General features: G+C 42.4%; 2 protein-coding genes across 2 annotated transcripts; one reads left to right on the plus strand and one right to left on the minus strand.

The window, feature by feature from the left end:
• Positions 1-289: 289 nt before the first annotated feature.
• On the minus strand, positions 290-3,397 carry asb16 (ankyrin repeat and SOCS box containing 16; the record flags this gene model as incomplete). Its single annotated transcript, XM_080723279.1, has 6 exons — positions 290-475; positions 697-801; positions 1,824-1,907; positions 2,022-2,430; positions 2,577-2,844; positions 3,067-3,397. 6 exons carry the CDS (start codon positions 3,395-3,397, stop codon positions 290-292), a joined length of 1,383 nt encoding a protein of 460 aa, XP_080579405.1.
• Positions 3,398-3,813: 416 nt separating this feature from the next.
• hrob (homologous recombination factor with OB-fold) lies at positions 3,814-12,671 on the plus strand (the record flags this gene model as incomplete). The annotated part of the gene is made up of 12 exons (XM_080723280.1): positions 3,814-3,852; positions 4,757-4,804; positions 4,942-5,004; positions 5,221-5,320; positions 5,564-5,904; positions 7,203-7,286; positions 7,924-8,058; positions 9,478-9,586; positions 10,490-10,575; positions 11,061-11,183; positions 11,702-11,903; positions 12,613-12,671. 12 exons carry the CDS (start codon positions 3,814-3,816, stop codon positions 12,669-12,671), a joined length of 1,389 nt encoding a protein of 462 aa, XP_080579406.1.
• Between the last annotated feature and the right edge of the window lie 1,433 nt (positions 12,672-14,104).

Below are 14,104 nucleotides of genomic sequence, written 5' to 3' on the forward strand. Positions count from 1 at the left end.
TCCTCGGAGTCCACTCTGACAGGTCATGGCCTATCAGCCAGAGTCAGCCCAGTACCAGTGGTTGACAAGTTGACAACAGACACAAAATCCACTCAAATAAGTAGGCTATGAACAAATGCCTAACCTTAATGAAGGCAGCATGGACTGCGGAAACGTTGGTCTTAAAATGCATGTCGTTTAAAATAACACAAATATTTGGTCCGTTTGAAGGAGAAATCATATTTATTTAACTTACATGCATTTGAATTTTGAAATCATTTCAGTACTGTAAACAGTCCACATGCTGTATTCATTGGAACGTCCCATCCTTGAAAAGGAGTAAATATTCCTTCAGAGAAGTCGGAATGTCCAATCTGTTGATTGCTACGTTGCATCGGGCCCCTAAGTGTTGCCGGATGGCCCAGCGAGACAGGTGCTGCAGAGACCGTGGTTGACCACTCATGTTACGAACCAGGTCAAAGAAGGACTGGTGTTCCTGAGGTTGAGAGAGAAAGGAAGGGTGGTGAAGAGAGATAAAACAACAATGTATAACCACAAATGGACACATTTGTACACTCTCTCTGAGTTACAGACCTTTGGACACTCCAGACAATCAGGACAAATGGATAAATGCACTGTGAAGTTATTAAAGCTCACAATGGAGTGAAAGGGAGGGGGAGAGGAGAGGTGATTAAAATCATTAAGCTCACTGCTCACCACACATATCTCAGCTGATTCCATCCATTCACAGGCAGGGACAACAGGATATGAGTTCAGCATGACTTCCACAGTGGCAGGGGAGAGCACACAGTTTTTCAGCATCTTTACAGGGGGAAAATACAATGGCTGCTTTAATACAAACATTCAAGAGGGTTTTATTTGTCACTCATACAGGTATAAGCAGTGGGGGCAGGGCCGGATTTACCATTGGGCAAGGGTGGGCACGTGCCCAGGGGCCTCAGGGGGGTGTGGGGCCTCCAAAAAAAAAAAAAAAAAAAAAAAAATTTTCAAAAAATATTTTTTGGACCCCAAAAAATGTAGTAGGCATGATCGCGAAATTCCATGTTTAGCCCCCATACCAACCCCATCTTTCAAACATGGCAGCCACGTTTGTTTACATTTCAAGAAAACATAATGGCTGCTAGCTCATGAATGCCTGAACGGATTTCCATTCGGACTTTTTTGTTTGAAAGCTGTGAACAGTGTGCACACATGTGGTGCATGATCTAGGCATGGGGGGCATGATCCGTGCACTATTAATTACATGGAAGTCTATGGAGAGGGAGGCGGTGTGGAACTTGGAAGCCATTTTGAAAAGACCCTGAATGAGTTAATGATGACATTTTAAAGTATTGCTATCCAAATAAAGTGATATTTGTGTTTAGTTACTGTGCATTTTGTTTTATTATGGTAATAACATTGAGAGCTTCTGCTCTGCTCGCCGCACTGCATGTAGTTGCTCTGAAAGCTTAGTGCAGTCTAAAGCCCGCCCACTCTATGTATCCGGTACTTCGCGTGTGCGGTACTTCGCGTGTGCGGTACTTCGCGCGCGCACAAGGGCCTCTTTATTTCCCCTTGCCCAGGGGCCTCATGTCATATAAATCCGGCACTGAGTGGGGGTGGCATGTTCTGAAAGACTGCTAACAATGTAATATAAAACAAGATAATAATGATCATACCTGACGTAATAAAATAAAAAAACTTTGCATCAATGGTAAATGTGCAGATAGGTATACATACATAGGTATTATAGCATGTGCAGTAGGTATACAAAATACATCTGTATTGATACAAATACTGTATATTCCAGTAATCACTTTACATTAAACATGAGTTAGCTTTACCTTGGGTGAAGCTGGCTTAGCTCCATGGTTAAGGAGTGAACACGCTATTGCCTCAGGTTGCTGGTCTGGGTAATCCTCAACCACCTTTTATGGGAACAAGAAAAATATGTTTTCTTGGGACATTTTTGAGATGTTTGTTAGCTGCTCTTTGAACCTGCTCATGCCCTAAATGCATTCCACACCACAGTCACTTTGCACCTGCAATAGACAATCCATGGGTGTGTAACCTGCACAGTTGGCTATGTCTGCCCTGGCTCCACATTCAAGAAGGAGCTTTGCAATACGAGGACTGCAGTTTGCACAGGCATTGTGCAGGGGGGTATGCAGCTTCCTTCCTGCAGTACAGGGGTCTGCGCCCGCATCCAGCAGTAGTTGGACCACACGGAGATACCGCCCTGCCTCAGCTGGCCTCTCAGCAGCAGAGCAGGCTGCATTTAGAGGGGTCTCTCCTTCTCGATTCTTAGCTGACACATCCGCGCCATGGGACAGGAAAAGCTTCACATGCTCCTCCAGGCCGAGACGAGTGGCCACATGCAGAGGCGTGACCGCCGACTCTCTTGTCCTCACATTTACATCTGCCCCAGCTTCCAACAGCAGGTTAGCGGACCTGGAAGAAAATACACTTTGACCATGTGAAGTACCAACACATCAAATACCTGAAACATTTGGCTTATTACACCACCTCATCACCCTATATGTGCAAGCATACCTGGCAATAAAAAAACTACTCTGATTCTGAACTTCATCACTCACTGCAATGACTGGGCTGAGGTGCAGAAGTGAAGGGGGGCACTGCCGTCTTCTGCTAAGAGGTCAAAGTGTGCTCCATGGGAAAGCAGCAGCTGAACACAGACTGCGTGGCCACCTATGCAGGCATCATGAAGTGCTGTTTTGCCACCAGGGTCATCATCCACCTCTGCCCCACGAAACAGCAGCTCCTCAACACAACCGCTGTGCCCCCTGCTGGCAGCGAGACGCAAGGCTGATGTTTGCTTTATTTTGGTGCTCAAGGTCCACATGCCTGACAGTGGAGCAAAAAAGGTTGTGAGGGAGGTTTGTGTGTATACTGTATATACAGTACACAGAGGAAAGAGAGACCCATTAATCAACATTCTCTGTCTCATCTAATTTTTAGGATGTATGGCACTTTAATATCAAAATCAATAAAATCCTATGAAACTACAGTAACAATAATGTATGTATGTATGAGTAATGCAGGATCCTATCACGCTTCATAACTCACCCATTTCAGGAGCCCACGACATCTCCTCATGCACTGTCTCCATCAATGCATTGACCATAGCTGGGTCCTTTAACACAGTATACACTCCCTGCATGTCCCCACACATAAATGTGTTGTGCACAGCCGTGTCTCTGCAACGAACCGGATCTGGAGGAGCCCTGACTTCCTGGAGCGGCCTACGAGGAGGCCTGGGTGCTCGGGCCAGAGGGGCCCTGGTCATGGCCCTTCTATGAGCCAAAGCCTGCCTTGCATCTTCCCAATCCTGAAACTCCTGCTCCAATCTCAGGGAGCGTAGCGATGTAGATGTGAAGGGAAAGGTTTCCTTTGACATGACATAAATTGAGGCTCTGGAAGTCTTCTGGCCAGTAAAAGTCAGTTCGCTTTTAAAAAAACATTTAAAATTGTAGGTGATTGAGATTGAGAAAGCTAAGTTAGTACGTATTATGTATTTTACATTCAGAAGCAAGTCACGCAACATAATACTTCACAAGTGGTATAATGCACAATGCATTGGTACAAAATCATTTAGAGAATAGCTTTTACTCACCCTAGTGTAAAAATCTTTTTCACAAGGCTGCAGACAATGCACTAGAGGTCAAACATAAACACAAAAATGTTCAAGTTCCATTCTTGAATTGCATATATAGGCCTACAGATATGTGCATTAAGAAGACGTCCTTTTAAAAGTGAGGACACACAGACAGTCACAAGAATGTTGTCCAGCACTGGTTATTAATAGATGAGAGAATGCAAACTGATACTCAGTTGCAGTCTTACCTAAAGATGGTAACTAGGTGGCAGTATTATCAAAGAGGTATTATATCCCTTCCCAATCGGCTCTCTTTTAAATGTTTTGACTGATCTAAAATATTGCCATTGCCATCTGTTCAAATATAAATAATGATATCAATAAATATAAGTTACTAGTAGTACCTTGTATATTTTGATTATAAAAAACACTAAATGCTTCAGCCGTAGGCCTATATATTTAGGCCATTTGATAATAGCAGATATACAAGCTCACCTGCGATGCGACGCATTGAGAGCTTGCAGATCGTCTATTTTCAAAAGATTTTGAGCATGTGAAATGTGAAATTCTGAGTACTTTTACCTTTGACTTGATGCGGCCGATACTTTTGTACTTTTGCTCAACTATATTTTTAATATGGGACTTCTACTTGTAACAGAGCATTTCTGCATTTTTTCAATATTTTTCAATAAGAAATGTGAGTACTTTTTCCACCACTGGATATTTGCAAATTACCATTCCGGATGTGATGTAGCCGCTCCGCTCAAGCACGTAAAGTAAACACTGCATACGTAAGTACGTTGGTTAGTTGCTGCTTGAACGTAGCAGCGCCAAGCTGGGCACAACTTTTCATGTATCAACAGATGATCAACAGTCCTTTCTGTTTAAAGTAACACGATGAGAGACAGTGGAATATATTTATACACCGTCGTTAAATGATAATTGTTGATGTCTCACTCTGGTTTGTGTTCCTGTCAGTAGTGATCTGATCTGAAGTTTGTTGGGAACTTGGCAGCAGCAATGGTAAGTGGGCCAGTCCAGCTAATAGCGAACTAGCATTACCTAAACTAAATGGATACCTCAAGTAAGCGGTGTTTGTTTTCATATTACATGTATTTTGTTATTTATTGTTTATTATACATTCATATTTATTTGTTTCAGGCCTGCAAATTAAATGGATTATTCAGCATTGGAGACGACTTTGACGAGGTGAACACTATTCACATCACACCTGATTGCAATAAGGGCATTATTTGCAAGTCCGAGGGTGTTCTCATTAGCCTTATGTAGTGTTATTGATTTTAGGTTCTGCTTTCTCTTGCTGTGTGTGCATGTGTGTTTGGTAGGACCTGCTTGGGGCAGATTGGGATCCTCCAACAGTGTTTCGACCTGCCAGTGTGACAGCTGCTGTAACATCTTCTACTTTGCGTGTATCCTCTGCTCATCACAGTGGACAGAATCGAAATTCCCTCCAGCAAACTGGAGAAACACCAACCACCCTCCATAATGCCACTGAATCACAGAGTGGCACACAGACTGCTATTGCACAGACAGTTTCTCCATATTTGAGACAGCTATCTGCTGTCCAGCAGCAATTCTCAGCTTCGTCCCGTAACTCTCCTCAGCATCCTGAGATTCACATGAACACTAATGGGCCACAACAGACCTTGTTGCCACAGGATGATTTCGATGATTGGGATCTTGACCTGGCAGACCTGGATGAGAGTGATCCCCATATTGGGGTTGGAACACACATCCCACAGTCTGTTCAAACCCCTGCACCACCACCACCGGCAACACCCATGGCGACAACTGTATCTTCAGTCAAAATGCTGCGGCCCTCAAACTGTGTAAGGACACAAAGTGTACCCAGTGTGGGTTTGAGAAAGCACAATACTCCCTCCAATCAGACATCTAGTTGTAACATGGCACATACCACCTCATACACTGTACCCCTCACATCTCCAGGGCAACGTCCTGCTTTCCTCCCGCTCCCTCCCAAAAGCCCTGCTGTTACCTCTGGCCCCTCGCCCAGACCAGTAAGAGGGCCCTGCCAGTCACAGAGACTATGGGAAACGCCTGGACGTTCCCAACAAGGCCGCAGCATGTTTGAGCCTATTTCTCCAGCACCTTCTGCCTTTTCTTCGCCTGGTCTCGCACCTCGCCCCCACCACACACCTGTTATTACCAACCATCTTGTCCAGTTGGTATCTGCTGCCAATAAGATTCCCAAGAAAAGGCCACGCTCGGACCCTAACCGCCCCAAGACCCGACGGTTCCCTGGACCCGCTGGACTCCTGCCACAGCAGGTTAGTTTCAACTATACATGCTGGACTCTGTCACTCAGTAAGTAGTGTATACAAGATTGCAATTGCATTTTGTGTTTCATTTAAATGTACAGCATCTTAAAAAATAAGAAAAAATTACATGACAAATATGGTTAATAACTACTAAATAGACTACTAAATGGCAAATGCCTTTTCTACATCATGTTAACATCAGTCTATAAATATTGATAAAGAAATTTCACTAAAATGACAGAATTTCTTTAGATATACATAACATGCCCTGGTCGTGAGTACAGTACATTCCTGTTGATCATCCTATTTCACCTCACGTCTCTCCAAGCCTCCCCTTCAATGCTCTGTTGCCTCCAAGTCCTTAAGGATGTGTATCGCTAAGTTTGAAAAGTGCTGACCTAGACTGTAAGACATTCATTCACGCATTCATAGTCACACTCGAACGGCATCAGCCATAAAAGACACCGCCTGACATCATGAGCAAATTGAAGTGATCGTTGACAGGTTGTTAAATCGAATACAAGCAGAGTAGGAAAAATCCTGAATACAAAAGGCTTCCTGAAACTTTGCTTTAAGGGTTTATTTATCTGAGTTCTTAAGCGAATAACAGGAACAGTCTCTTTGTCCCTCTATTTTATTTCAATTAAAGCTTCTGCTGTTTATAATATATTATACTCCTTCAGGGAATATATAGTGCGCACACACGACCATTGTGGTACTATACATTAAATATATACATTTTATAAAAAGAAAAAATAACGCCTCCATTTCTTGGTGCTGCTGAGCCAAACTGCAAAACAGAATCATCATGAAATGACGTTTCGGGTCGAAACACAGCATCTGCTGTGGAATGTTGGTCAGTTACTTTGCTCAGGCTGCTAGAAGGGCTTTTTTGCTCGTCTTGTTTAAAGTAGTGGTGTGTGAGTAGACAAAATGAAACTGGGGGTTTTCTCACCCTTTAACCCATTAAGACCTGAGGATTCTACAAATGCCTTCTAAATCAATGGTTCTTGACTACGTTCTCTTACTTTCAAGATTTTTCAAAATGATCTACTATTTGTGGCTAACCAAAAAAATCTAAAATGACACAGCTGCTTTTCCAATTTGAATGGGTTAAATGCATATATTTGTTCTTACATTGAATTATATTCTTACTTGTGACTTGTTACCTGAAGTTAATTATCTTTTTACTGCTCCTACATGAATCTGAATTTATTTTCATAATCATAAAGATTCAAAGTCCCTTTGTTTGTTTTATGCATTATAGCACTTCCATATACTAACGACTTGTTCTCTGTGTACTGCAGTCTCTTGGGCAGAGCCTTGATGATATAGTGGTGTCTATTCCTCAGACACCAGCCCATGGTGCTGTGGCTCGATTACCAAGCCAGGTGAGGTCTCTGTGAGAAGACAGTGTTATACACTCAAAATGCATTTACGTCCCCCTCTGGCTCCAGTACTTTTATACTTTAGTGGATTTCAGCTGTTTGTTTCCCTCTGCCAACCCACTGTATAGTGGTGTACACTGCAGAGGCATTATTAGACAACAAATATTTTTAGAAATAAGGTGGTTGCTAAGGTGTGTGTGTGTGTGTGGGGGGGGGGGGGGGTCTAAGTATGCCACTCTGTTCTGAGATATTTGGTGGAAGCACAGACTATTAGCAAAAAAAGTGCACAGCACACCAGTCCTTATGAGGTGCCGGCCAGCCGGACAAACACTATCAATGAAAAAAAGAGTGAAGCCGCACACTATTAGCTGCTGATGCACATTTATTAGGAGGACACAGAAAAATAAACCAACGTTTCGGACAGACAAGCTGCCTTCAGTGCAGCTACGAGTGTGTGGCTTCAATCTTTTCTTTTCATTGAAAGCACAGACTATATAACATGGCAATGAATTCTCTCTCATGTTCATACTTACTGTACGTTTGTCAGCATGCAAGGCCTAAAATGGATGCAATGCAAGTAGTTGAGAAGTCATAGCAGTTCAGAATGTAATTTTCCTGTGGTTGTAATCTTAATTTACAGGGTCCTAGCTCACAGTCTGAGGAGGAGGAATTCAGTGGTGGTCCCTGGGCAATGATGAAGGCAGAAATGGGATTGGATGAAAGGAATCCTTCTTGTTTCCTACATTCCTACAGTGTGGTCATGGTGCTTCGCAAGGTAATCTTCACCCTAATGATAGGATGATAATGATAATAAACTGTTTTGTTCTTTGGAGTTGAACATTCTACCAGCACAGACTGAGGGAATTGTTTTGGCAGAGATGTGCATTCTTACATGCATATGAACTGAATATTCAACATTTAAACAGTAATCAAGTGGTTCAACTATGCCACACAACCCTTGTTGCCTACAGTCTAAATGGCTTCACGAATGACAATAAAATATATATTGCAAAGTAATAATTTATTGAAACAGCAGCAGGCACAATGTACAGCGGAACCACACTCCTTAAGGGTTACCTCCTCACATAGCCTTATCACAGAAAAGAAGCTTGTTCTTCTAAAAAAAAGCCAGGTTTTTGTCTTATTCACTAAGCTTGGGTATGCACAGATTTTATACTTTTATACTTCAAATTCAAGCGTTTCCACAAACAGACCGATTCATCATTATTTTTTATTGGATATGCTGAAAAGCATGGAACAGTGCAAAAGAGGTGCACTGGAATGCACATTTGATTTACGCACATGTAACGGAGGTGATCCGAACCTCCCCACCCGGCTTCGTACCCAGGTCTCTCACGCGAAAGTCCAATATCTTAACCACTAGACCAAAGAGACATCTCTTTGGTCCGGGGGAGATATAATACTAGACTTTTGAGGCTTCAAGGCTGGGGCTGCGACTCTCTCCGTCACACATAGGTCTGATTTATCATCTGATACATAATTATTACACAGTCGCCTATTTGCAAGTGTTTGAGATAATTTATTATTATTATTACACCTGTGATCCGCATAATTAATTAACACAGCCTTAGTGAATTACACGTCGGGCTATAGTTTTCATTAGAATCTGCGCTAAAATATAGTGGAATTTTACGAACAGCTTTGTGAATGAGGCCTTATGTTCTTTATACTGTTTATAATGAGGGACAAGACGAAAGATCCATACAGTATTAGAAAAGCTGCTGGTTCTATTATCGGCAGGTTTTTATATAAACCTTCCCCCTCTCATCCAACAAATAAGAACATACAAACCAGCCCTTAGTAATATGGACTACGGTTTAGAAATAAGGCAATTCCTTATAATTATATATGACAATGTTCATGACAAACAATATTTCTCCTCTTGCTGTTAATTTGTGCCCCACTAGGGGGCTGCAGCCCTACCATGTAGATGCCATGGGTCACCATTATTCCCTCTTGTTTTCCCACCATCTTAACATGGCTTGGTGTGAATATTGATGATTGTTTAATTGATGAGCATCGATCAGTGGCGGCATTTGCAACTTTCATAGCACTCCAATATGGTGGTCTCTGTTTTATTGTCATTTAATTTCATTAGTTTGTTTTTTACTGTCATCTAATTGTATTTATTTTTATTTTTTTTGTCTCACTGTTCATGGATTCCTCAACCAAGGCTGCCCTGAAACAACTACCAAAGAATAAGGTTCCCAACATGGCCGTGATACTAAAGAGCATCCTTCACACACACGCTGACGCCAAGGCTGTGTTTAAAGACCCGACAGGTAGTTGAACCACACACACACACACACACACACACACACACACACACACACATAGTACACTACACACATAGATGAGTGTTAATACAAACTCAAGAGTACTTCACTAGGTACATGGCGTACCCACTGAACTCAAAAGAGAATTGTAATGATGGAAGGTCATTTAAAATTGGATTCTTGTCTTCAGAGGGAAAATATAATGTGTGAGCGAGAGGAGCTAGATTAGAGCGGTTTGCCTCGTATTGGACATTGGCTCACTGAGAACTCGCCTGATTGAGCTCCACACATCAAGTAGGATACCAGAGTTCAGTTACTGAAATATAATATGCTTGATTGTACACACACACACACACACACACACACACACACACACACACACACACACACACACACACACACACACACACACACACACACACACACACACACACAGGTGTACAGGTATGTACAAAAGGTTAAACATAAGGTGCATAATACATTGGGTTAGACACAAAGGTGGTAACACTTCGGTAGGTCCGCATAGCAGGAGGTAGAGTATCAACGCATTGTCAGGTTCACATAGAATGGTAGCCCACATAGGGAACATGGTAACTTTCACAGGTAAAATCCACATGATCGATTTTACCTGTGAAAGCTACTGCGCTGTGAGACACATTACGCTATTACTTAAGGCTAATTACAAGATGGCAGTGCTTAAACTGAGATGACAGAGTTTTCGTTTATAGACAGTAGAGGACTTTGCTCTTTACTGTGTGTGTGTGTGTGTGTGTGTGTGTGTGTGTGTGTGTGTGTGTGTGTGTGTGTGTGTGTGTGTGTGTGTGTGTGTGTGTGTGTGTGTGTGTGTGTGTGTGTGTGTGTGTGTGTGTGTGTGTGTGTGTGTGTTTCCGTCCGTGTCCGTGTCCAAAGGCGAAATTCAGGGAACAGTGCATAGACAACTCCTCGAAGACAGGCTGGGTGAGCTCAAGGCTGGAGCTGTCCTGCTGCTCAAACAAGTAAGAGTACTCAAGTAAATGGGATAATGTCTCAATCGTCGTAAGCCCAATTTTTCAATTAATTTGGGCATGTAAATGCCTTTTCAGATTTCCTTTGTTTTCCTAAATACTGTATACATAAATACATAAATACTGTATATGTGAATATGTGTCTGAATATGTAGCTGCAAGTTAAGATAAGAAACTTGACTTGAATGAAACATGTACAATAAACATAGGTTATTTCCATAATCACAATCATCTATGCATGTAAACGATTCAATCAAATCATGGCCATAACCTGATTATTCCCAGTTATCAGTGTGTTAGTGTGCATATTAACGCATAACGACAAGTTTGAACCTTTTTGGTAATGAGTGCCCAACTGCCCATGCGCCTCATCACTTTAAATATGTACACTGTGAGATACAGGGGCTTTTATGTAATTTCTCATTTGTGCTGTGTTTTGGCCTCAAACCTCTGTGTCTGTTTTGCTGTGTGGACAGGTGGGTGTGTTCTCCCCTTCGCATCGTAACCATTACTTGAATGTCACTCCCAACAACTTGCTGAGGCTCTACTCTCCTGATGGAGTCTGTGTCCCCTCATCTCAGCTCTCCCCACCAGCACTAGTGAGTCCTCATGTTGTCCTATGCTTCTTATTGGGATAAGTATGATGATATGATGTATGTATACTCTACTGTAAATTATATTGATACCTTAGAGGGGGATGTTATCTAATAATCGGTAACACCTGTCATTGATTATATACAGTAATCCTCCTGGTTGCATGGCATTACCTGTTAAACCCTGACGAAGGCTTCATATCCAAAATGTTGGATTGTGATGAAAAGTCAGTGTAACAATGATTTATAGGCTATTTATTTGATCATATATTTTCCATAGCGTGTGTGCTCGTGCGCGTCCTTTCTGCCTTTGGTTTTGTGTTCACATAATCATAGTAAAAAATTTAGAGAATTTAATAGAATTTAGAGAAAGTGGAAAGAATCCATTATGACAATAATTGTTAATTGCAGCTGTTTCCCTCTGACTACATTCCAGCTAGTTTTTCCCACATCAACAAATAAAGACACAAGTGTCGTCTCAGGCTGTCAGCTATCTCCTAACAGTGGGTGGCATTTCTATTTAGGAGCCTGTGTTGCTGTCGCCTATCCGATTTCCCAGCATCCCCGGGGAGCCCGTGTCTAGGATGCAGCTGGTGTTTGATGAGGAGGAGAACGGAGAGGCAGGTCAGGGACCAGCGGTCCCAGCAGGCTCCAGAGATGAGCCCAGTGAGGCTCACCTAGGGCGTGTTGATAACACAGCGCTGCAGGACCCAGCCTGGGGTGCAGGTGGGCTGTTGCACACTTGATAATACTCATGGAGAGGAGGGAGGGGGAGAGACAGCAGGACAAGAGGAAGACAGATATAGGGAGGGGGAGTAAGAGGAAGAGGGATATAGGGAGGGAGTAAATAATAAAATAAAGTGGGAATGTTGGTTGAATATACTGTAACCCAGGGGCGTCACACCAAATTCTGGGCCCTGGGTACAAGGATTCACTGCGTGCCCCCCATGAATGTTAACTATTGAAAAATAGCAGATCTACAAGCTCTCAGCGCGGCACCGAGTGCCGCGTTGCGAGCTTGTATATCTGCTATTTTTGAAGAATCGTGAAAATATGTGCAAGAAACCTATGTTTCCATGTCAGTGGTGCTCAAACGTTTTCATGTCAAGGACCCCCAAGATGATATGTATTTGGCCACAGACCCTCATCTCAAAATATTTAGTTCCAGGGACCCCCCCCCAGAAGCAAAATTTGAGTTACAAATGTTCGCTTAAAAAATACATACTGTATATTCAAAGATGTTCACACATTTTCACGACTTTTCAAAAATAGCAGCGCTGTGAGCTTGTATATCTGCTATTTTTCAATAGCTAAAGTTACTAGGGCCCCTCCACCTTGGGCCCTAGTAACTCAGTCCCACTTCCCCCCCCCCCCTTGTGACACCCCTGCTGTAACCAATGTCTGGTATCTGACATTTTGTTTGTTTGTTCTGCAGATGATGATGACCTGGATGAACTCCTGGGAGAGTTGCCAGAGGAAAACCTGCTGCTTTGAAATTAACTTGACTTTATTATTGTTCTTTACGGTACTACGCTGCTTTGTCATGTTATGATATATTTGGTTTCCCTTATTCCTTTGTTTTCTTTCACCTGCTGTCTCCTCACAGTGGTAGTGCTATTAACTCATGACATTGTAAAATGAATACACTGTAAAAAATACATTCTCAGTTTTCATCTATAAAAGTGAGTGTGTTCTGTGTCCAGGTGAAAAATGTCTGCCCACTTGGTAAATGGTCAAACGTAACAAAGCAAAAAACATGATCACATTTTCTTGTAAGATTCAATCATTAACACGTCTTGCTCAGCAATTAAACAGCCTGTCTTAATGATCCAATTTTCACATCTACTCTGCAAGTTTCAACTTGTTCCAGTTGATACGGTAACCAGTCCGTTTGCCCCTTTTCCCATTCGCCCAGTGTTTAGGCGCTGTCCGTTTGCCCAGAGTGTTCGCCCATCGAACTGAATGGTGGTTGTAATCTGCATAGATAATAATTATCCTCTGTACTTAAAGCTTTGTGTGTGTGTGTGTGTGTGTGTGTGTGTGTGTGTGTGTGTGTGTGTGTGTGTGTGTGTGTGTGTGTGTGTGTGTGTGTGTGTGTGTGTGTGTGTGTGTGTGTGTGTGTGTGTGTGTGTGTGTGTGTGTGTGTGTGTGTGTGTGTGTGTGTGTGTGTGTGTGTGTGTGTGTGTGTGTGTGTGTGCAGGCTCAAGTGGCTCGAGTAGATAATAATTATGTGCGTGTTTGCATCTTATTTGATTACTTGATAATGGTTACAAACCCACAAATGATAATTCTGTGAAATGTGTGAAAGAGAAACAAAGTAAATAATAACATATCAATCTGACAAAGGCATGCTTGCTTGTTTACCAGGGCGATATTCAAAGATAATAGCCAGACAACGCCACCTGGGGAATTGCATTAGTTACTCCTCGCACAGTTCGTTTTACATAATAAACCGAGGCAGAAACGTGTAACAAAAGTACAAAGGGGCTTTTATTTACTTGAGACAGGTTATTTCATCATTATCATTAATAAAAAATAGTGCATTCAATGGGAACTGTGTAATTAAAAGTAAGTCAACAATAAAATCCACTGGGCATCTAATAGGCCAGGGCTGGGGGCAATAGGAAGAGGGGCAGGCCGACCAACCCAAGGCAGTAGAGTGGCACTCCCAAATAATCACAGCAAGCCAAACAATATAATATCAAACACATCAGAAACAACCAAGTGTGGCTGGCATTGCGGTTGGTTGGACAAAATGTGGCCTTATTTTCCCAAATATGGATATGAGTAACGTCTGATATCAGATGTCTGACATCATAGACCACATGAGACTGAGAGGTAAAAGGGACAAGGACGGAATTCATTTGCAACATCATTGTGATGTCAGAAGGTCAGCCATATCCTTCTGCTGAGGTAGCTGGGATGAG

This window comes from Nannobrachium achirus (genome assembly GCF_963921795.1).
Source record: "Nannobrachium achirus genome assembly, chromosome: 4".
NCBI classification, from domain to species: Eukaryota; Metazoa; Chordata; class Actinopteri; order Myctophiformes; family Myctophidae; genus Nannobrachium; species Nannobrachium achirus.